The 23,527-nt window shown below is 42.1% G+C and overlaps 1 protein-coding gene across 1 annotated transcript in view; it reads left to right on the top strand.

Moving 5' to 3' along the window:
- UMODL1 (uromodulin-like 1) overlaps positions 1-22,832 on the top strand; it is a gene marked incomplete at its 3' end in the record, with an annotated part of 46,186 nt that extends 23,354 nt beyond the window's left edge. The window contains exons 11-20 of the mRNA XM_009875072.1: positions 2,513-2,650; positions 3,218-3,943; positions 6,660-6,772; positions 11,833-12,046; positions 13,420-13,557; positions 15,205-15,662; positions 16,335-16,477; positions 17,621-17,857; positions 18,682-18,841; positions 22,748-22,832. Coding sequence (XP_009873374.1) covers positions 2,513-2,650; positions 3,218-3,943; positions 6,660-6,772; positions 11,833-12,046; positions 13,420-13,557; positions 15,205-15,662; positions 16,335-16,477; positions 17,621-17,857; positions 18,682-18,841; positions 22,748-22,832 — 2,412 coding nt within the window. The remainder of the gene's footprint in view (positions 1-2,512; positions 2,651-3,217; positions 3,944-6,659; positions 6,773-11,832; positions 12,047-13,419; positions 13,558-15,204; positions 15,663-16,334; positions 16,478-17,620; positions 17,858-18,681; positions 18,842-22,747) is intronic.
- Positions 22,833-23,527: the final 695 nt, after the last annotated feature.

Raw genomic sequence — 23,527 nt, 5'->3', positions numbered from 1 at the left:
TTCTGACCTCTGAGAGCCCTGGGATGTGCCCTTTGGCAGTAATTCCTCACAGATCCCGTTGCACCAGTGGAGCAATGCCAACTGGATCCTCTGTGAAGCCTGGCCACCAAAAGGCTATGATGTGCTTCTTTTAGTGACAGTGGCAGGGCAGGGAATTCAACTTTGAAAACTCCCTGGAGGTATTTAAAAGAGGTATTTAGTGACATAGTTTAGTGATGGACCTGGCATTACTGCAGTCATGGTTGGACACTATGATCTTGAAGGTCTTTTCCAACCTAAACGATTCTGTGAAATGGCAAGGATGAGAAGTCAGAAGGGATAGCACAACTGAAGGGAGAGGAACAATTACATCTCTTTTTGAGGACCCATAAATTGCTAAGTTTACTGCTGTGATGAATAGAGACACTAAAATGTCTGACTGTTGTGTGAGGCATGGTAAGCAAAGAGAAAAGGATGTGTACTGAGACAGGCCCATGATCCATTTAGCACAACATCACATTCTCAGTGGCAGCCAAGAGTCAATTCCTGGAGAAGTGTAAGAATACAGCAAGTATAGACAATGCCTCTCACTAATACTCTCCTAGCCACCAGCTGTTTTCAGCTCCAGATCTCCCTGAATCCAAAACTATTTCTTTGGGTTTTTCCTTCATGAGTTGCCTGTGAATTCATGCAAACCTTTAACATCTGCGACATCACTGGGCAAGGAATTGCACAGCTTTTTACTCACGGCATGTACCTCTTATAGGTATAATGGATAATCAGAACAAACACAAGGGCGTTTCTTAAATAATTTTTGGACTAGAAATCTTGGCTGAGGTATGTGTGTGGGAAAGGCACTTGCCAAACTTGAAAGGCCAGAGAGAGGCTAAGGGTGCAGAGAGGACAGAGAACACCTTGGCTGAGATGTAATTTTTATAGAGGAAAAAAGAGCAGCATGTGTAAGTACATGCATGAGTGATGTACTAGTGCCAGTGAGCCCTGAGAAGAGAACCTAAGTGCTTTGCCCTGGTGCATGATTGAATGTGGCCATCAGAGGTGAAGGAATTTGCTTAGAAAGCCATGCTAAGTGATGAGAAAGGAAACCCACAGAGACAAGGGAGCCAGTGAATGTAAGTTATTTGGCAATTAGCACAGGAGCAACTCTCAGATGGTGTTTGAAGCCATCAAGAGTCACGATTACTTCATAGCATAATAAGGCGTTAATGAGAGCACTGTCGTTTCTGGTGCTTTATTCAATCCTGCATATTTCTGTATTCCCTCTAAGTGGCTTAGGCTGTAACATAATAGGTAGATGCTGGCCACAGGCACATGAAATTGTCTAATGGAAACAGTCATGGATACAACAATTATCTAATCATGAAAGAATGAAAAAAGAATTGAAATATTAGCTGGGAGGATATAAAAGGGGAAGGCGGTCTGCAAGCAGAAAGATGAGTGCACATACGCGTGTGCACACAACTGTTCTGCTCTTTCTGTTTCTAGAACAAGGTTTTGGAGAAATAAATACAGTGATTAAGCTCTGCACAGTTACAGAACAATCACTTGAGATAATGCATTGTTTAAAACAGTTTCCTACCCTCTGATCGGAATTATTTGTCCCAAGACAGTTTTCAGTCTAGTTTTCCACTCTCCCTCACTTAGAGCCCTGAGGCAATGAAGGTGTGTGACAAGGGAGTGCACACAGGGAAGGGTCACATGGGATTCACTGAGATTATTCATGTCCAAAACATTAACTCGGCCTTCGCATGTTTGCTGTAACAGAGTGCAAATGGTAATATAAGGCTCCAGATCTAAATCCCTTAAGAGTGAAGAGATGTGGAAATAAAATAGGCCTATAACTCCATGAAAGAAGCATCTTTAACCAGTTCAGAGCAGCTGAAATTAAACATAAGGAACTTCCTTAGAGCATATTCATGCTTTGATGAACCACGATATTTTTTCTGATGCTACCAGAAAGGGGGTCACAGTTTTACAGTATTACCTTTGAGAAAAAATCTTTTATAAAAGGAGTTTTTTGCCGTTAGCACTTCCTTTGTTAAGAACCAAAGAGTGCTTCTCACGGGAATTACTTGCATTTATCTTTTTTATGAAGCAGAAAATTACTTGGATTAGGTCTCTATTTAATATGCTATCTGCTAGTAGCCAGTGGTAACAGATCTATTAATTACCTGACGTATCTGGAGGTTCTGTAAGCAGAACTTGGTATGATGTATGATTTTGATAGTACAAACCAACATTTTTTTTTCACTTCAAGTAAGTGTTCACTTCTAAAAAAAAAATTAAATAAATCTTTACCTGAAGCAAATATTTTTCAGCATGCAGGGACAAAGGGTGATTTTTGTGTGAAAGAATAACAACACAGACTGAGCTCTGTGTCACTCAGAACTTGGCTGTAAGGCAAACAGTGAAAAATAAATTCAAAACTGAAGAAATTACTACTTTATGATTATTTCTAGCTTAATGCAGCAAGAAGGGAAGCTGTCTGACTGATGTTCTGATTTTGGTCTTACAGATTGGGATGAATGTGCTTCTCACGCTGAGAATGACTGCTCTGTGTTTGCAGAGTGCACCAATTTGGTGGGGTCATACCTGTGCAGATGCAAGACAACCATGGATACCAATCCGTCTCGACCTGGAAGAAATTGTGAGGGTGAGCAGAAGACTGGCTCATAGGTTCCCTTTGCCATGAAAGGCTGTGGGTTTTTACCTCTGCTTTTATTGCATCTGTTTATATAGCACACAACATGTATATAGATGCATCTTTGCAGCCTCTGTCTGAAGGAATACGTACGATCTGTCCTTGAACATGAAGTTGAACATTATATACATATATATATATATATATCATCAAATGAAATCTCTCTGAGGTCCTCCTTGATCTGCCTAATAACTGACTGCTGAGCAACAAGAAACATACTTTTTCCTCTTTTGGTATGTCTGCAGCTAATTTCGTCCCACTGTAATGATCCATGATCTGCCAACCAGAAGAGAACACTCAGGAATCAAATCTGCTTCTTTGCGTAGGCACAAGCCAGATTCAACACTGTAAAAGTCTATATGCAACAACGTGATAACGAAATATCCAAGACCTGCTTCTGTAGCATCTGCAACACTATTACGTGTGGCTGAGTGTTCTCAATCTCATTTTCAGGTCATACCCTAGTGCCTCCTCATCCAGTCTGAGGTCCCATTTCAACGTGTGTTTTCTTTGTTACAGGTGAGATTGTGGACCTTCTCGCTGAAACGATGGCTCCTGAAGGAACAAACAGCACCAAGTTTGCTCCTGAAGAAGTGAGCCTTACAGATCCTGCTTCCCTTGTCACCACTGAGATGATGGCTGCCATAGGCTCTGAGATGAGCACTGCCATACACCTCCCTCCCGCACTGCCCCTGGGTGACAAAAAAGTGCCCCGTGGTCATTTTCCCACCAATGCTCCTCTGGCCCTTTGGGACGAAAGCCCAGCACCGCAGATGGGCTTCAGCAGGGACAACAGCCCCACGGCCATGGAGGTCGCAGCTGGCAAGGAACTGTCTGTGAGCTCGGCGTGGCACATGGCTGTAAGCCCATCACGGCAAAGCTCTGTGGCAGAGGTTTCCCTAGGGGCATCACAGCGAGATGCTGCTCTCACAAACGCTCCCTCAGGCAGAGCTGGGCAAGACCAACTCAGTTTGCCATTGCTGGTGTTTCCAAATGAAACAGCCTTTACTACCACCAGAGGCCACACAGCTTTTGGTGTACCTCAAGGCAACTCTCATGATGGCCCTGGTACTGCTCTGCCAGCCACAGGGGATGCTGATGTTCCGACCCTCAACACCACTGTTGGAGCACAGGTAGAGATGGGAAGAGAGAACCGTTCTTGGTCTGAGAAAACCCTGGAGTCACCAGTTCTGCCAGGTGCTTCCCCAGCTCCCAGCCCAATGGCAGGCCCAGCCATGGATCGCAGTGAGTATGCGTTGGGCAGGGACCTGCACATGTGGTAATTTGGCTGCATGAGAAGCAAAGCCACACTCAGAGTCAGGAAAGATGCAGTTGGAATCAGTGGTCTGGGATGAAAACACGTGAAAATAGTTTTCCTATGTCAGAATTATTTTTGTGCAGGAATCAGCACTTTTTTTCCAAAGTCAGCATGTCAAAAAAATTTCTCTTTCTGATAGTTTGGCAGTTAGTTTGATCCCTGTTACATTTCTTCATCTCAAAGCAGATGAAGCAAATCATACAGCGCATTGAGCATGGCTCATCGAAACATACGCTGCTTGTCCCTTTGCCACACATCTTGATTTCTCCTTCATGCTCTGACACCAGGATACTGCAGCAGCAGCCACCTTAGAGACCCAGGAAGGAAAACGAGAGCTTCCTTCCTATTCCTCTCAGTGGAGGGTGGATTAGGCAGAGCCCTGCAAATCCCCTGTTGGGCAGGAGATGCGTGGAAACCTGTGAGCCACTTTTTTGAGAGCTGTAATTGAGAGTAACTAGGCTGCTGGGAGGGCTTGATCTTTTGGGTTTGGGCAGATGTATTGCAGCTAATTAGGAGATTTTTCAGCTGATTGGAGCTGAATCATATTTCAAGGTCAAAATTAGATTCCTTTTTTAAATTATGATTTTGTTTGGGATAGGAATGCTGCTGTCTCTGCCCATCACTAAATGTGGTTTTTTTTGGTTTTGTTCTTTTTTAATGTGTTAGGAAGTGATACCTATTTCAGTTTTATTTCTGCTTGTCTTTATTCTGCTTCTCATGCCCTCCACACCTCTCCAGTCCCAAACTGCACTCCTCTCTGCTTTTTTCTCTTCTCCTCCCCTATGATCTCCTCTCCCTGAGGATCTTCACTCACCCAGCCCCTCTTCTGATTCTCCTTCATACCTTTCTTGCTGGAAAACCTCTTTTTCAGCCATGTAAGGCCAACTCTGCTGCTTCTCCAGCCTCTCTTGCATCATCATCCCTGATCACCAGTACTACAGCGTCAAATTCTCCAGTCCTGTTCAGCTCTGGGCAGCAGATGCCCCTATTGAGCTTTTGTCTTCTCTCTTCATACTGTATCCTTCGCTCTCTCTGGTGTGGGTGAGAACTGTGAGCAGAGCTGGGCAAATAACTGATTTGGGGCCTTGGTGGCCAAATGGAGGAGACAAATAATTTTTGACCAAACATGTTGTCCTGAAGTGAAAAGCTCCATTTACTGCCTTGCTTTGTGTTCTCCTTGCTCCCTTTCAATGTAAGGAAAATAGAAAAAATGTGGTGTGATTTTTTATTTTTTAAAAAATGAAAATAAAAAAAAACACATTAATTTTAAAATGCTCCATCAAAGTAGCAAATTTTGACCAGCAAAAAAGCAAAGGTCGTTCTCTTCTAGCTGGAAAAGGGATCAAAGAATGCTACACCAACAAATTCAGTTTATAAAAATTTATTTTCTTTTCCTGATGAATCAAATATTCAGCCAAGTGTTTCTGCTGGGAAAGAAGCTTGTGAAGGGATTAGGCCTGGGGAACGAGAGGAAGAGCCACCATAGTGGGTAAAGGAAATTCAGATGGCAAAAATCCATATTTGATGAAGTTTAACACATAGCTCCTCCTTGTGGCAACTTCTCTGACCTGGAGTGTCAACCTCAGCCAACCCTTCATGGTCTGTCGGGTCTTTTAAATAGCTGCTGTTGGGCTTTTTTTTTGTTTTTTGATAATTTTTTCCCATTTGGAAATTGTTCAGAACATTTTCCTCCATCACCAGCAGATAACTCAATGTGGTTTGTCTCCTAAATAACTATGTTTACATGACAGGGCAAGCCACAGCAAAAAGCAAAAGGGATCAGAAGTATGCTGGGATAAAGGAAGCCTGCTTCGGTGACTTGCTTTAGGCAGGCACAACTTTCTCCTCTCCCTTGCAAAGCTTTGCTTTATGACTATTTCTTTTCCTCTAGTACCTGTCCTAGTTCAAAGGATTATTGTCCCCAATGCGACTAGAACCAGCTTTGATGCAACATGTAAACATAATTTCATGGTCCACAGCATTTACGCAGAGCCCTGTGTTTCAATTCTTGCTCCTGCAGAAAAAAGCAGCTAATATGGGAGACTAAATCTCAGTATAGGAGTCTGGGCTGAAACCTGGTACCTTATATACAGCTGAAATCAGGACATTTGAGACTGCCTTAGTGTGATTCAGCAGATACAACCTCAGGAAGGAAGTGTACACCCTGATGGGGTTCATCTTATCTTACAATAGCTGTCTAAAATGTAGATGTCTAATCTCAGGCAGCTGCCTAGCCTTCCTCTGAGGTCAAATGGGGGACTTTGGTGCTGCAGTGATTTCCCCTCTGGAAGGACTGATGTCTCCCCGTTGCATGTAGGAGGAGCTGGTACAGCTAGCTGTGCTTAGGACAGCAATTCAGGTGCCTGAACAAACTGGAGCACAACATTTCAGATGCTCCAGAGTGTCCAAGGCAGAGCTGGCAGATACAAGTGCTACAGGTGGTCAGTGCTCTTCCTGGGAGTCATCTGGGGCTCAGAGAGGGCAGACTAAGGTGCTGGATGACTGTGTTTTGACATTTGGGACTTTTGCTACATTTCAGAGGGCTGGCCTTCTGCTGTTATGAGTTGATCATACCTCGTGTGTCACACACTTGCCCGTGAACTACGGTCCGTGAAACGTCTTTGTCTTTTTCTCACCTTACAGCTGTACAGAAACTTAGTGGCACGGTACGGATAACAAACGTGAAATACTCTCCGGGCTTTAGCAACACAAGCAGCAAGGAATACCAAACCTTTGCACGGCTCTTTGTTGATGAAGTAAGTGGCTGAGAAGGCCGTGACCTGTTACGGTTCTCAATGAAACCACATATATGATCTTTTTTCCCATGAAGGCCTTATTCCATACATGCATCCCTTGACACACCTGTAAGGTCTGAGTTCACTTGACTTTGTGAGATTGCAGAATGAGCATGCGTCTGTGTTTTAGAGTGAAATCAGGATTTGGGGATTCTCTGATGCCTCCGTTTCCTCTGCCTCTTATACTCGGTTACTGATTTCCTCCAGGGGTGTGGTGAAAAGTTAATAGATATTTGCAAAGTGGTCTGATATCCTTGCCCCGCACAGCCATATATTAACGAACTGTATGATTGCTCTTACCCTTTGTCATAGTACCTTAAGGCTGACATTTCTTATAATCATCCTAGGTTTTGTAGCCCTGTATCTGGGAAGGGAGTGGTTTTTTGATAAGTCACCTCTGCCCTCACTTCTAACTAGAGCACAGGTATCAAAGCACGCTGCAGTATCAGCCGTGCCTTTAATGGCCTCATAATTCTCAGGGATTGCCTTTGACAGTATTGCTTTCCTAATTTCTTAGTGAATTTATCAGTCCTGCTGATGTTTACTCAAACACACCTGTGCTTGGGAAAACCGCTGGTTATGCTAGGCTGCTTTCTTGCCTTTCTTATCTCCCTTGTTTTTAGAGTCCTTGACAACTGCAATGTCGCTGACAACCATATGAATTTTCAAATCCTGCAGAAGCCTCCCCAAACCGCCACTGTGTACAGAGTTACAAATTGTTACGGAAACACAACTGTCTTTGCTGCAGCTCTTGCTTGGGCAGAGGTCAGGCCAGAGTGGGGTTAGGGAAAACTGCAAGGAGAGGAAAGTGTAATCTGTTTCACTGTAAATGAAGTTTTCTTGGATATCTAAGAAGTTTCCCACTGGTTTTTACCAATTTGCACCATTCTGGGTGTGTTAGCAGAGCACAGCTTTCTTGGAGCCGTTTTGGCCCCAAGCTGTCACATCAGAAAAATAGTCCCAAAATGAGAGTGACGTGATTAGCAAAGTGAAAAGGGAGCAATTCTCCATTGACTTCCCCCTCATTCAGCATCACTCTCTGCCCAAGGCTATTTTGGAATAACATAGTATTGAGATGGACTGAAATGAGTATATTTTCTTCATGGGCTTCAGATGCCTTAATCCAGAAAATCGCTGATGTAAATATATTTGGAAAATTTATAAATTGACAACATAAAGGAACTAAAGTAAGGTTTTTTTGTGTGTCAGTTTTACCCAGTTCTTGAAGTTTCAGTCAGCAAATGATTACTTGTTGTTATAAGGAACTAAATCCTTTTTCCAGCACACCATTTTATGGATCACCTGGCAAGACGTGTTAGTGTCGATTCCATCAGCCTCTGAGCCACTGTATATAGGCTATAGGTGCCTGGCTACTGTATATGGCAAAATATGTTGTGAGTGTTTTATTACAAATGTTGTGTTTCTAGGTGCCCAAGGAAAAGGAAATTTAGGAAAAGAGAAAGACCTGCATATTTTCTTTTCAGTTTATAAGGGCTAGAAACGGATCCTCTACAGTCAGGAAAATGTCATGGGCTTTAAAGGCAGTATCAGGTTCCAGTTAAATAAATTTTTTCAGAGATCTATTTTTTAAACCTCTTTGGAGTCACCATCTACAATTCAGACGATTTATTAATCCTGATGTGTGTAATGATCTTTAGCATAGAGCTGCCTCAGCACTTAAATGCCATGTGGTTGAATTGGCAGCACAGCAAATGGAAACTGTTCTTCGAGTAATGCGCAGATGAAAATGAGGTACAAACTTGATGTGAAAATTGGCAGCACAGCAAATGGAAACTGTTCTTTGAGTAATGCGTAGATGAAAATGAGGTACAAACTTGATGTGACAACTTGCACTGTCATTGCCCAGTCTAGTTCCACCATCCTTCTTGCAATGCAACTGAAAAGCAGCATAGCTAAGGGTGAGAGAGTATTTTAGCCTTTTTTGGCTTTGCTCGGTGTGTCTTTTGCAACAGGCAAAAATATCATGGAAGCTAGGGCTTGTCCTCAAGAAAATGAAATAGGAAAACAAAAGGTTTGAGTTTATAATGTATTCACTGGAATGCATTAAATTCCAAAGTGGGAAAAATTGTTTTGAATTTGGGTGTCTTAAACTTAACTGACAAAAGTGTGAAACTAATAAATGATAGTGCCTTATCAAGATGACTTCTCATTTGGAAATGACATAGCCTTTGTTTGATGTGTCCTCAAGAAAATGAAATAGGAAAACAAAAGGTTTGAGTTTATAATGTATTCACTGGAATGCATTAAATTCCAAAGTGGGAAAAATTGTTTTGAATTTGGGTGTCTTAAACTTAACTGACAAAAGTGTGAAACTAATAAATGATAGTGCCTTATCAAGATGACTTCTCATTTGGAAATGACATAGCCTTTGTTTGATGTAGCTTAGTAATTTGGGTGTCTTAAACTTAACTGACAAAAGCGTGAAACTAATACATGATAGTGCCTTATCAAGGTGACTTCTCATTTGGAAATTACATAGCCTTTGTTTGACATAGCTTAGTGCACTTCAAATGATTGCAGTTAAAGCTGTCTTAATGCGGAATCAGCGTTGATACAGGAATTAAGGCAGTTTCCTTATTCCAGTGTAATGTCAACCCTTTTGTTAATTTCAGTTTATCCCCTATTTGGAACATCACGAGAGCTGCAGGTGATGGTGGCTGGGCAGACGCATGCTCTAGTACCTTCCCTCTGGAGGTCAAGTCAGAGCATGGACAGTGAGGAGTTTGGGGTTTTTTTCCTTTCTTTTTTTTCCTTTGAGTCAAAAACCAGACTTCATACAGTGTTCTGTTCAAATTAACGTGCCTTTTACTTATTTCCAGTTTCCAGACTGCTGGTGCATTCTCTGCTCTGCCAGCAACACAGCCTCCCATGCAGGTACCCACAACAGCTCCAGTGAGCTGCGAACATTTTCCCTGGGACCTACAGATGGGTGGTGTTAATTTTTGCTAATGTTCTTTCCCTTTCCTGTGGCTCTTCTTCTGGCATACTGATGGCATTGCAGATGTTTCTTTCGTGTGCTACAGAAATCATAGATATAATGATAGATCTCAAGATAATTTATTTGTCTAGTAAAAAACCCCTCGTACTCAAGGATACTAGCTGTTGAATATTTCTTTCTAAAAAGTTCTCTCTTTTCCTTTTTTTCTAGTCCCACCTCATCAACCATTATTTTGATTAGGGTGTGGTATCTGTTGTGAAATCATGTAGCCCTCTGGATAAAGAGTTTTGTAGTGTCACCTAGTGGCTAAGTAAGAATATCGTGCATGTCCCCTGACATTTTTCAAGCTGAGTCCTGCTTTGTGAGGAAAAAAATAAATAAGGGCAGATAAAACCAGCCAAAAACCCCACAAAAAACCAAGCAGAAGAAAAAAAATCCCAAGCCTTAAGTAAGAAGAAACAATGATAAAACCTTCAGGACAGGTGAAAAGGGAATACAGATGAAATTGGGGATTACCTAGGAAGATGTCACAGGTGCTCGTATTTAATGTTCAATAGAATCATAGAATCGTATCAGCTGGAAGAGACCTAGAAGACCATCGAGCCCAGCCTTTTTCCAACCCTCTCAACCTACTAAACAATTCCCCCCAGCGCAACATCCACCCATCTCTTAAACACCTCCAGGGACAGTGACTCAACTCCCTCCCTGGGCAGCCTGTTCCAATGGCTGACAACCCTCTCAGTATAGGAATTCTTCCTAATATCTAACCTGAAGTGTCCATACAAAAAACTATAAAAGACGAAAACTTAGGGTTGACCTCCAATTTTGCAGTACATGCTTGTGAAACATCAGAGAGAGGGAAGGGGCCCAAGAGCACCCTGGCTTGGTGAAACGGGACATTTTGGGGCTTACAAGGACAGCCTATGGTCCACCCAGGCTTTTGTGGAGAAGGTAGCTCTTTCCACTGTTCTGGCTCTGCCTGTGTGCCCCATGGGGCACCGCAAGGATTGCTGTGTGGGGCTTCCAGGTGTATAGGAGCCCTTTCCAGGTGCACGCAGAGGGTTTGCTCCATGCAGTGTTGCCTTGTCACCAAGTGCCTGCAATAACCATCAGCTATGACGACTCAGAAGAGAGCTGTAGCATGCCTGCAAAATCTGGGGCCATCTGCAGGGCTGAATAAGATGTAGCAGGCAAGTAAGTCAGGACTGGAAAACACACAGCCAGCAGGTAAGTCTGGCTTGGCACACAGCTGTGCAAAAACTGTGATTACCTGAGAGAAACCAGCACAGAGTGCACAAGCTCTGTGCATGGGTGTAAAAAATGAAGCTGATTCTCCCATTGACTCCCATCGCTGACACTTCCTTGCCTCTTCCCTGGGAGGAGTCCCTGCCTGCATCCCTGAGCATCACACCACCGACATAAGCTGTGCCTTAAACTCACAGCTGAAATCCAACCCTTGATGCTCCAGATATTTCCAGGAGAAGATGTGTAGAAGAACAAGAGGTGGGAGGTGACCAGATTGTAGCCACTACCCACCCTCGTAATTCTCTGGAAATTTGTGCTAGGGAAGGTAGTGAGGGGTGTACCCTAAAGAGGGGGCCTAAAGAAGAGCTCAACTCTCCTGCATGTGGCAGTGAAGTGCTAGCCCTAGCCCTAATAAAAATAGGCAAAATAGCAAAGGGCTGAGGTTGAGATCCCATTCAGCATGGGTGGCCCGGATGAGAAAGGTGTGGATGGAGCAATGTTAGTGCAGTGCCATGCAGACCTTGGTGTTCTTTATTCAGCCCCAGAGTCCCTGGAGCTGTAGGCTTTGTGGCTCTCTGAACACTAACTCTAGCCCTAATCAAAATCTAAACCTGCTGGTTGATGGTCTGCTTGAGCTCTCCCTGACGACAGATGCCCATAATGAGAAAACTGGGGATGGAAATATTGTAAAGCTAAATCAATTTTCTGTTGCTTCCATATATATTTTGAATTGCAATGTTCTTTTATGCAATGTGCAAACCTGTAATTTAATTCATTCCATTTGTCCATCTCCACATTCTTTTTCTTTATATTCCAGGTACGTCGATCTACGCCCCTTGAGATTCGTCAGCAAATGGATGCTGGTCTGATTAAAGTGTTGATAACGGGTATTACTAGTGGGAGTATAGTGGTTAATTTCCATTTACTGATTGCAGAAGATGTTGATATCTACTACATCATCACCACTTTTCATGATGTCTTTGAACACAGCTCCTATTTCACAGTTGCCAAGAGCAATCTTTCCATAAATGGTAAGTATAAGCTTGTATCCCAGTAGTTCCTTAGAACTAGAAATATGAAAAAGCCTATATTAATCTATATTTTATAAAGTGACTGTATCTGCATAACAGATGGATAGAAAGCCATTCTCTCTCTTTATATTGCTCCTGCTTATGCATCCAATAAGATTTTTCAGAGAACATCAAAAGATGAAATAAGAAGCTGATCCAAAAGGACTCTGGATCCAAAAGGACAAAATCAGCTTATCTTTATGTATGTAGCTAGCATTTTATTTTTAGAGAAAAATAAACAGAGATGTTGTGAACAGTGGTTACGAATTAAGGATTTTATAAGCTACCAGTCAAACGGGTACACAGACACATGTGCGTGCACACAGACATAACTAGCTCTGTTTAAGATAGTTTTGACTTATGGTACTTTCTGCTTGCACTGATAATTTTGCATGAGAAAGAAAGTCCAAGATACAAATAAATGAACATGTGAATTCTTCTGCAATGGAATGTGTTTTCCTCACACACCTGTGGGTCTGGAGTTCAGATGAAAGTCCACAATTTACCAAGACCAGCACAATGGCTGATAGTACAACTTATTTTCCTTTATATGTAATTCAAGTATGTAATAAGAAACTTTAGTCTTCTGATCAACTGCTCTTGAATTCTGTTTTACAAATCAATATGTCATCTCTGAAAAAAAATACCAAATTCTATATCCTTAAGGTGACACATTTGTCCCAAGGATGTTAGAAGCTGTCAGTTAGAATCTCACACAAAATAACTTCAGAAACGTGTTCATTCTGCCCTTTACATTCTCTTTGCCTTTTACCCTCACAGCTGTGAATTTGGAAAGTTACATATCCCGTTAATAAGTAAGACCTTGGGAAGAGAAAGGGAAGTAAAGCATATCTTTCCTTTCAGAAGTGAAAACTTTGGCCAGGTAAAAATTAAGAAAGCAACTAGACTGCAACTTCGAGCAGCCATACAGCCCTCCTGCTTCACTCATGCTGGGCGTTTACTAACCATCTCCTTATGAGTGTGAAATGGGGGAGGCAGCTGAGGAAGCCCCCAGAGTTAGAAGTGTCCCCCTTTGGGCTGGTGATCAGTTTCAGAGGATGGAAGCTCTGCAGTAAGGTGTCTGCATTTCAGCAAGTATCTGCTGAGCATCACTGGTAGCACAGCTCCTGGAGGGTTTTGTCAGTGCCTTGCTTCCAGTATCCCACCTCTTCTAGACCCAGCAGTTGCCTGCCACTTACAGTAGAGTGTCACACCTGGGGGATATAACCCCACCATGATATCATGATGATAAAACCGTGCTCAAAGCATCATAACCATCACATTTTAATTTATACATTCTCTACCTTTTCCTTTTGCTTAAATATACCCAAAAGATTACGATGAGTGCAAAAGTGAAGAAGATGACTGCTCCCCGGATGCATCATGTCACAACACACTGGGGTTCTACCAGTGCAGCTGCAATGAAGGATTTGCTGACAAGCATCCAGAAATGCCTGGAAGAAGCTGTGAAGGCAAAAAAATATATTTCTTTCATTATCTATTGGCTAACTGAATGCTTAGTGATCTGATCTTCACAGGATCATGGTCATACTTACAACAAATCTTGGTATTTTGCCAGGGATTAATGTAGTTCATTGTTATCAGCTGGTTCCCAATGGGAAAAGTCTCACAGCAGACTTTAAGTATTTCTGACTAATACCTTGCCATAAGAGTTTAATATATTAATATTTAATGTTGTCTTTGTAAGGTTCTTGTAACAGTTCTGTTTTCATATGTGCCATTAGCCTTAGATAGGATTATCAAGATTGTTAGTTATTTTCATTTGCAGTAGTGGAGAGGATAGAGGTGATAGAGAATGGAACAGGAAGCACTAGGTATGTCGTGTGACCTCTGTATGGCAGCAGGGATGACATGTTGGTATTACAAACTGCTTTTCTGTGTGAGTTAATTCATCTAGCTTCTCTCTTCCCTTAAATCATTTGCTAGCTGACGTATGATGGATCTTTAAGCTCCTAAATTCCTTTAGACTTCTTCAGTAACCTATATTTGGTTTTGTAACCACAGTGATAAACTACTCTTTGGTGAAGTCACAAGGATTTTTCAAGTGATACCAACCTTTGCTCAGTTTTGTTTAATGAAGATATTTAGCTTTATGGTAATGAGCTTTTGGGAAATTCAGCTCTGAAAGAGTTCAGTCTTTTCTTTTTCTTCCTCTTATGTTCAAATCAGCAACTTTTTTATCTGGAATATATCTGCAAGATGGGGAGTTTTATATATATATATATGTACAGATTTTGTATATTGTTTGAGAAGTAGATGCTATTGGTACGTACAACTCATTAAAATTGCTTAAGAGAATTTTTGTGCAATGAGACACATCCTTGTGTTTCACTGTGAATGGAGTTTATTATCTTGGAGCTTTCTAGGTCAGTGTTAGTTGAATATTTAGATTGTTTCTACCAGCAAGAAGCCATCAGGCAGCCCCAGAGCCTTTACTGTATGTCAGAGGTTTGGCATACACATTGATCTCAATCTGTGCTTCTCCTTTTCCCCTGCTTGATTTCTCCCTGAAACCATTAAAGATTGCTACTAACACGTTTGTTCAACGCCCCACTGTGTCTCTCAGGACCCATACGTGCAATGTGGGCCTGCTACATGAGGTTTGTCCTGCACTTCCCTCCAAATGGGTTTTCCAAAGTGCTCAGGGTCACATCTTTTGGGTATTAGCTGATCACAAATGGGGCCAGATTTTTTAACAAACTCTGCTCCTGTTTATACCTCACATCCAGATTTGTGCAGTTTCCTACAATACAAGGCAAAATCAGAGGCACACTTCATGAGCAACTTAGAGTTGGGATCTCTTGCAAGCACTTATCTTCCAGAAGCTGTGTATATGTGTTTTACTTGAGCACACTAATTATCACAGTTCTCAGGAAATAAAGCACTTAGGCTTTATTCACAAGCACTTTCATGTATCTCTTGGGCTCTTTCTTAAGAAATGCCACAGAACTGGCAGTAAATATAACAGGTTAAAAAAATAATTAAAAAAAAGCACCGGGTTTCCTGCTTGTAACTGAATTTCCTGCTAGGAATTTGCTTTTACCTTATGAAATCATTATGTAAATGACAAGAGTATCTTTATTTTTGACACCCTTCAGCATTTCCTATCAACCAGAACCTAACACTGACGGATAAGAAACCTGTACACAGCACGCTTTTACCTGTGACACCTTTGCAAACTTCAGCTCATGTTTCTTCCCCTGCTTCACTGAGCTTCTCTACTACTGAGCACAAGGCTCTGGAGGACACCACGTTCTCCAGTGTGGTGCTGCCTTCTCTCACCACCGTTCCTGTGTCAACTCCCAAAGTTTCTCCTCAATCGTCTCCTGTCCCCCTCTTTAAACCTGCCCAGGAAGTTTCCATTAAAGATGCAGTGACAGTGTTTTGTGAAATTGAGAAGATCATCCTTGCTGTCCAGAAGAGCTTTTTACAGCGGGAATCCATCCCAGAAACCTCCCTGTACCTGGGAGAGCCTCACTGCAATGTGAGCATCAGTAACGGGACTCACGTAGTGCTGGAGGCAGGCTGGAGCGACTGTGGCACTGAGGTTGAGACTGTAAGTCCCTTGAGCTGGTGAATGTAAAGAAACTCCAGAGCATTTTTTTGTCTCTATGAGGGGTGAGAGGAGGGGCAATGGCCGATCCTTAGCTAGGAGTATATTATAGTCTGTTAGTTGGTGAAATGTTAGACAGAGAAATTTCTTTGGAGAAAGAAACCTGCTTCCTGTGATGGAAATGGGATGTTTGGGGTGGGAGGCAAGCAAGAAAGAGAAGGGGATTCTCTGAGGTCAGGTAGCAAAATTCAAGGCCCTCTACAAATTGAGAGTCACTTTCCATGCCTACCTGGGTGCCTTTTGCAGCTGTCAGAAGCTTCTCTTTTCTTAAAAGCAGTTTCATCATCCTATTTAGACAAATACTCCAACTGCTACCAGTAGTGGGGACAAAGTGATGGCTATCTCTTTGGGTCCCAAACCAAAGGCTATGCTTGGGCCGTGCAAAGGTGCAGAAATTCCCTCGTGGAGCAATGATCATTCCAGTCTGAGGAAGGCTGGCGGATTTTCATTGTCTCACTGTACAGCCACTAGGATGCTAGTGGTTTAATCTGTTTGATTTCTGCGGACAGAACAATTGAGAATACCTGAGCACTTGAGGCTGGTAGGTTGTGGCTCTGCTATACCTGTAGTAACACTGATAAGAACAAGTTGCTCTTTCTTCTTTCTGTGTTGCAGAATATGACTAATACTGTAGTGAAAACCATCCTTCGGAATGATGTTTCTGCTCAGGATATAATCCACCACTTAAAAGTTGCCAGTCCCATTCACTGTGTGTTTCAAAACGATCTCTTGACTTCCTCTGGATACACTGCAGAAGGGTAAGTAACAACACTCTCTGCTTTGAAATGCTGTTGTGTGGCTGAGTGTTGCTGCATTGGAAAAATCCCCAGGGACCTGAGCTGTATCCAGTGACAGTACTTGCTATGCCAAGTAATCTGCCACCATTTGAATCCTGTGCTCAGGTGATCCTTGCTATGGGCTTTTTTCTTACTCCTGAAGTGTCAATAGATCCAAGAGTCAATAAGCTTGGCCATTGCCTGGCTCAGACATAGATGAAAATAAACCTTTGGAACATACTAGTGCAAGTTCAGGAGCCAGAATTCCTGACTTCTCTTTGCCTTCCTGGGCAATCATGTGAAGCAATAACAGTTTTTTTCCTGCTTTTGGAACATAACGATGTACCTTTTCGACTGATATAGGCATGCAGACTGCTACATGGGTACTGAGGATGGTATTTTTCAATGCCTACAAATCATTATTTCATCAACATGAAAAAAAAGATATGTAATCCAAGTACTTTTTTATATGGAAGGGCCCATCTTCAGTTAAGATGGAATCAAATTCACTGTTCATAGAAAATCAAACCCACACTCACAGAAAAGGTGGCAGCACAAGCTTTGCTCTGACGGCGAATGCTGTCTCTTCATATGAGTGCACCTCCACTCTCTTGCCTAGTATCACATGTAAACTATCACCATGAAATTCACTTTCTGTTTCCAAACCCTCCAGACATTGTATTTTCCTTTCTATCTCACTGCAAAGTCTCTGTCAGGCCCCTTCACTCTAAGCTCTATAATTTTCTCATGTACCTCACTGCTCATCTTTGTACCTTCTTAATATTTTCGGCTCTTCTTCACTAATCTTTTAGTCTCTTTATTTTGAACTTAAAACAGCTCACAGTCTTGTTCCCCTTCAACTCTACTCAAATATCCCTCTGCTCTATTTATATTGCCAAGACATTCCACTCTTTGGATTTTCCCGCATGTGCTTCCATGCACCCTACCTTTCCAACTAAAAACTCGATGCATTTTTACCCTTTCCTCTTCACCAGTATCCTAATATGCTGGACTGCACATAACTCTGCGCTCCTTAAATACTCAAAGGATAGAGGAACAGGCACTGATTTATAGAAAGACGTGGTCAAATTTGTGATCTTTAAAGGAAGTTAATTGTTATTTCAGACTTTACACCATCTTTGAGGATTTGCACGGATCTGGACGCTTCAGAACAGAAATGCAGTTGTTTATTGGAAACTCCCCAATACCAAAAAATTTCAGTGTCTCTGCCAGTGACGATGTACTGATTGAAGTGGGGATCCAGAGAGCAGACAGCAAGCTCAAGGTGGTCCTCACTGACTGCTGGGCAACTCCAACTAACAATTCAGTGGACCCCCTCTCATTTGCTTTTATCAGCAACAGGTACAGCAATGCCCCTTGCAAATAGCATGATCCCATACCCCCAGTGGTGCTGATTAAGAATGTGTTATATTTTAAACACCTTTTACATGTGTTCTCATCATTCGTATACACAGCACCTTACCATTCTGACGGGCCATACTTTCTTTGAACAAGGAAGGTAGGCATGAAAAGAAAATGTTTTCAAAGGTCCATGTGGTGGTTGTTTGAGTTTGGTTATCTTCCCCATAGTTTTGCAAAGGAATTGTACTTTTAACCTGAAGAAATGGATGGTTTTGGCAGTCAGTAGTGAAAGAACATTGAAAAGTGTGTGCTTTATCTATTTCTCTGTGGTTCAGATATTACCAAGAGCTCATGTGACTCTCATCAATGAAGGTGTAAGCTAGTTGATTCCTATGCATTGTGATTCACAGACAGTATTAACGCAGCCTGTGGTAAAAGAGGAGGTTTCTTCCTGTCTGGATCCCTGATCTCACTCCAGTGTCATATTCCTTGGGCTTACTCACCATCTTAAAATACAGGACAGTCCTTTTGCTCAGTAACAAAAGCTATTCCTTTTAATATGATGTTTTCACTTCGTGTTTGGTGAGGCTAAGTTTAAATCCTTCTTTCAGACACTCTTGCCCTTCTTTTCCAACTCTCCAAAACCACTTCTTGAAACTCCTGGTTTTTTTGGATACTGTGAGAAAAAAACAGCAAATATCCCCTTATCATCCCTGCACTGCTCCATGGTGGGTCTAGCTCCAGCTTTCTAAAGGAGCCTTACAACTTGAGCTATGTCTTCCACAGCCTTAGCTGTTGTGCATGATTTTTCTCTTCTTTTTCAGCTGTCCCATCCCAAATACATATACCACACTGCTAGAGAATGGGAATTCAAGCAAAGCACAGTTTAAGATGAAAATTTTTTCCTTTGTCAACAATTCTGTGGTTTACTTACACTGCAAAATTCGTATTTGCATGGAGACGCCAGGAAGCACCTGCAGGACGGTAAGGGCTTTGTTCCGGTGTGCTGTGTTTCTCTCATGTGCCATATGCAGTTCTGCTATGGAATTGAAGGAGTAATGTTTCCAAACAGAGTTTAAAATAGCTCTTGAACTTTTCCTTCATTCTCTCCTGAGAGCTGAGAGGAGTGGGGAAGAACTACAACCATATGGAATTGTCCACCTTTCTTTCTGTTTCTCATCCCCGTAGTTAAAAACATGAAGCTTGCACAGAAATGGAGAAATCAAAGTTGGGGAACCTGACAGCTGAACCTTTCATCTCTGCATAGGGGTAACTAGAAGGCAATGAACAGAAGTTACAAGGAGATAGGCTGTTCAGAAACATGTCAGCTCAGATGGACATGTCACAAATAAACAAGCACCCATATTGGCAGTGTCAGCAAGAAAGTCTGAGTAAATTGTTCTGGGATGTTTTTCTGTCCTTTTTTCCCCTTAGAGATTTGCTTCTCTGGGTGAGAGTTTAGGCATGAGGAAAGGATGCTCAACAGCATTAAGTTTCTGGGGCTGTGCCTCTAATAGACATTATCAGGGCTTTTTAAAGCACTATTGCTTTTAAAAGCAATAAACCAGGCAATGGTCTGATAACAACTTCAGCTTCTAATTGTCTGTGCTCCAAAGCATTGCTTTGTTTCTTTTAACTTCTAAGTAAGTGATACACGATGCTTCATCTAAAAATGTGTTGCTACCATAGAAATTAGAAAAAAAACCACAAAGGTTTTGCTGATGGCTTCTTTTCTTATATATAGATAGCAGACACACATGAATTCTCCTCTTACTCTGCCAGCATTCCTGGCTCTTTTTCTATCAAGGATGTTTTCATTAGCAGTTTGGTGCTTCTCTATTGTTTAACACTGTCCTCTAGCTCTAAATAACTCACTTTAAGACCATTATAAAGCAAATGGTCTCTTCCTAAAAGATTAAAAATGGCTAGTAGAAGATATTTGTTTCCTTTCTCAAAGTATAAATTTCCTCCAGCTTAAAGAAAAAAAAACAACAAATGCAGGGACAGGAAACATGACTGACAGATGTAAAGAAGGCTCTAGTTTTCACAGCTGTATTTTTGTGTTAAAAGTCAGTGCTTCAGCAATCCCTAGCCCATGGATTCCTCTGGAGGAGATGCTGCACCTCCCTGAATTCCCTGTATGTCTCCTGTACAGCTGAAGAAAGATGTGGTGGTGGATGAAAAGCAGGGGAATAAGGATGGTGTTGTGGGTTAGGGCTGGGCCAGCCACTAACCCGGACAGACACTCTCTAATCCCCTCTTCCCCCCCCCCCCAAAATGGGAAGGAAAAGGGAATGAAGCAGAGAGACTTTTGAGTTAGAAAATAAAATAAAACTAGAACAGCTTTAATGAAACAATAAGAGAAATAATAGTGGAAGGATAAAAGTAAAGAGCTATATACAACTATAGATAGTAGCCCAATATCAAACCTGACTCCCTGCCCCGGTATCAGTCCCCACTGATGCTGCAGAGCAGGAGGCACTGGGGCAGCCCCAGGCTCAGCGGCAGCGGGAACTGGATACAGGGAGCTGGATTCGGGAACTCAGGATCCAGATCAAAAGCAGGAGGTCAGATGGAGTCCTCTCTGAACACCGGCCATTGCAGAAGAGAGCAGAAACTCTTGTGATCACTCAATTTCGACTAAATATGATGTATATGGGATGCAATACTCTCGTTGGTCACCTGTCCTGTCTATTACTCCCCCGAGGTGCAACCTTTTACTTCCTTGTGACCCCTCTTACTACCTGGCACCACCAGGGTGGCACACAAAAGCCGGCAGTGGCCTTGGTCACTGTAGGAATAAGTATCAGCCAGAGCCTTTCTGCATCCCAGTCCCAGGCAGTAACTGTGAACATCAGGTGTTACCACTGCCAGTAGCACACACTGTCTGCACTTCAGAAAGCGCAGCCTCTCAGAAGAGACTAAACTGAAAAGTAAAAATCACTAAACAGGACTGTTATTTTTTTTTAAGCTAAACCCAGGACAGATGGTCAAGTCAGGGACTGTGTGGGCTGACATGTCTGCTGTAAGGAATCGAATAGTTGCTTTGCTAGAGGCTGCTGGGTTTTCTGTTAGAGCAGGCTTTAGCTGCAGAGATTAGAGTTTAGGACCATGGTTAACTAAAGGACTGGCTTTGATCTGAATTACAGGCATCTGTGCTGGGGTAATTCTGCTAGCCCAGGATGAGGTTTGATTGAGATTATCTGCAGTAAGCAAGGCACAGCAGTGTTAATCAGTGAGGTCCTCTTCTTTCATATATTCTGTATTATTAATTTCTATATTTTTCATATATATTTTTGAGATATGTTGTGCTTTCTCCCATGTAAAATTTACCTCCTATGAAAAGTTAGTGAATCCAGTATCTTAGAGATTAAAATGTTATGCAGAGAAGACAAGTACTAGGCACATCCACACAGGAAGACAACAGCTTTTACAAAGAAAGGAGGAGGAGATGTAGGAAGTTAAAAAGTCAAGAAAAATTGGAAGAAAAGAGTGGGTTTGGAAATAATGTGAGGTGGCTAGGAAAGTGCCCAGGCTCTGCAATCTTATCCTCTGATCTGTCTGCTACTCTGGAGAATACTGACTTGCTTCAGGGGAGATTTACTTCAGCTCTTTGCTCACAGATTTGAGAGTTGAATCTTATATTATTTCTTGGCTTTTTTCTTCTTTTTTTTTTCCTTTGTTTTATTGGTGGAAGAGAGTAAAGTGCACTAAAGCTTAGAGTAGAAAAAAAGGCTGAGGAGCAACATAGTAAGAAATGAGTAAGAAACATGACTTCGAGCAGGAAGAGGAGCGATGTGCCACCCCCACGCATATGTTTGGCGGAATGTGGCTGCTCCATGGCCATGTGGAAACTAAAAAATCATTGGCATCAGGGAGCAGCTATGTAATAGAATTCTCTAATGGATCCACCGAGCTGGGAAAGCTATTCCAGGGTAGGCCAAAGTGTCAGCTACATGGGCATTTTTCTGGGGGCTGACCCAGCTAAAGACACTGTTGCTGATAGTGAATTGTAGAGGTTTTTCAGTGTTACCAGGCTGGTGACAATGGTAACTGGTAACATGTGAGATGTTCTTGTGTAGACAAGCTGGTAAGACACCTTTGCACTCCCCTGCTTTCTTTTGCTGGTTATAGTAGGTTACTGCAGTTTCTCTGGTTTTATGTGTGCTTCCAGGAGAGCCGCAGTATCTTTTGAATAACCTCAGTAGGCTCCGGTTCCCATCAGAGACCTTTAGGTTGCGACTTAAAACAAAAAGCTAGTAAACAAACAGAATGGTGCTACTGAGGAAATGTGCAGAAGAGGAGCGTGCTGTGCTTTTTTGCAAGTGCTGCTCATATAAAGCTAAGGCAGCTAACCCCTGACATTTCATAGGGCAGGGTTTTCAGACTTGTAGCTCCCAGATCAGTAGTTCACATGCCACTGAAGAGCTGTGTGTTCCTTCAAAATGTCTCACAGCTTGGCAGGGGTGGAAAGCTGCCCCTGCTTTTGCTGGTGTTGGTTGTAGGATGCGCTGTGCCTGCCACAGACAGTAGAAACATCAAAAAAAAAATGTATGCAAAACCCTGGCATATAGAAGTTTATTCTCCCATGGGGTTTCTGTAAAACAAATGGAAAGTTAATTTAAAGAAAGAGAATGTCTGTGTGAAATATCTGTTCACAACAGGGTTTTCCACTGTGACTAATTACAGATTTTTTACCTTTTTCCCTAATACCATTTCTTTTGAACTTCTACTTGGTAATTGTTTCAGTTTAACAAAGCATAGCATTAAGAAACAAAAAGCCCAATGAGTGAGAAGAGCGCTGGGCTTTCACATACTCATCAGAAGGTTGTTTGGTATTTTTAATTAGTAAGCTGAATTACTTGTTGGAGCTTGACTTGATTGTTGCAGAGATGCCACATGTTTCGATCCCTGAAGACTGGTGAAACCATCGCTACACACCGAACGTCCTGGGGACCGCTGTGTAAATCAGCTGGTGAGTAGATGCTTAGAAAAAGTGAGCACAGAAACCCAGTCATTTCTAGATTCTTTTTCACAGGCAAAGGAACCTGAAGACCTGGGATACCAGGTTTTCATGTCCCTCTACACATTTTTCTGAGGACCAAGCATTCTTACTGAAGCCAAGTGGCGATATGGAAAAGCATGTGCCTTCCTCAGTGGAGTGACTGTCAGATTGTCAAGGGAATGTAGAAAGCAAGAGGATAAAGTGCTTTGCATAGTTATTTGCACAGGGTAGCAAGTACAACAGCCACAAAACCATTTACTACAATTGTAAATTGTGAAAGTAGCTGGAATATCTGGTCAATATTCAATCTCCACCTCCACTAAGCACAAGAGAAATGTATTCCCTTAAAAAAAAAAGTCAACTAAAGGAGGCAGGAGACCCGCATGGAAAAGCAAGGAGCTCCTGGAAAAACTCAAATGGAAGAGGAAAATTTACATTATGCAGAAAAAGGGTCTGGTTAACTGGGAGAATTATAGAAATGCTACCAGAGTATGTGAAGACTCAACAAAAAAGGCAAGGCTCTCTTGGAATTTAGTCTGGCTAGGGAGGTGAAAGATAACAAGAAGAAATTTTTCAAATACATCAATGGGAAAAGGAAAAGTAGGGAAAAAGTGGGTCTACTGCTAAATGAGGTGGGAGATATGGTAACAAAGGATGCAGAGATG

This window comes from Apaloderma vittatum, unplaced genomic scaffold, assembly GCF_000703405.1.
Source record: "Apaloderma vittatum isolate BGI_N311 unplaced genomic scaffold, ASM70340v1 scaffold5738, whole genome shotgun sequence".
Lineage (NCBI taxonomy): Eukaryota > Metazoa > Chordata > Aves > Trogoniformes > Trogonidae > Apaloderma > Apaloderma vittatum.
Note: the sequence above shows the minus strand (reverse complement) of the source record. Positions and strands in the feature narration are given on the sequence as shown.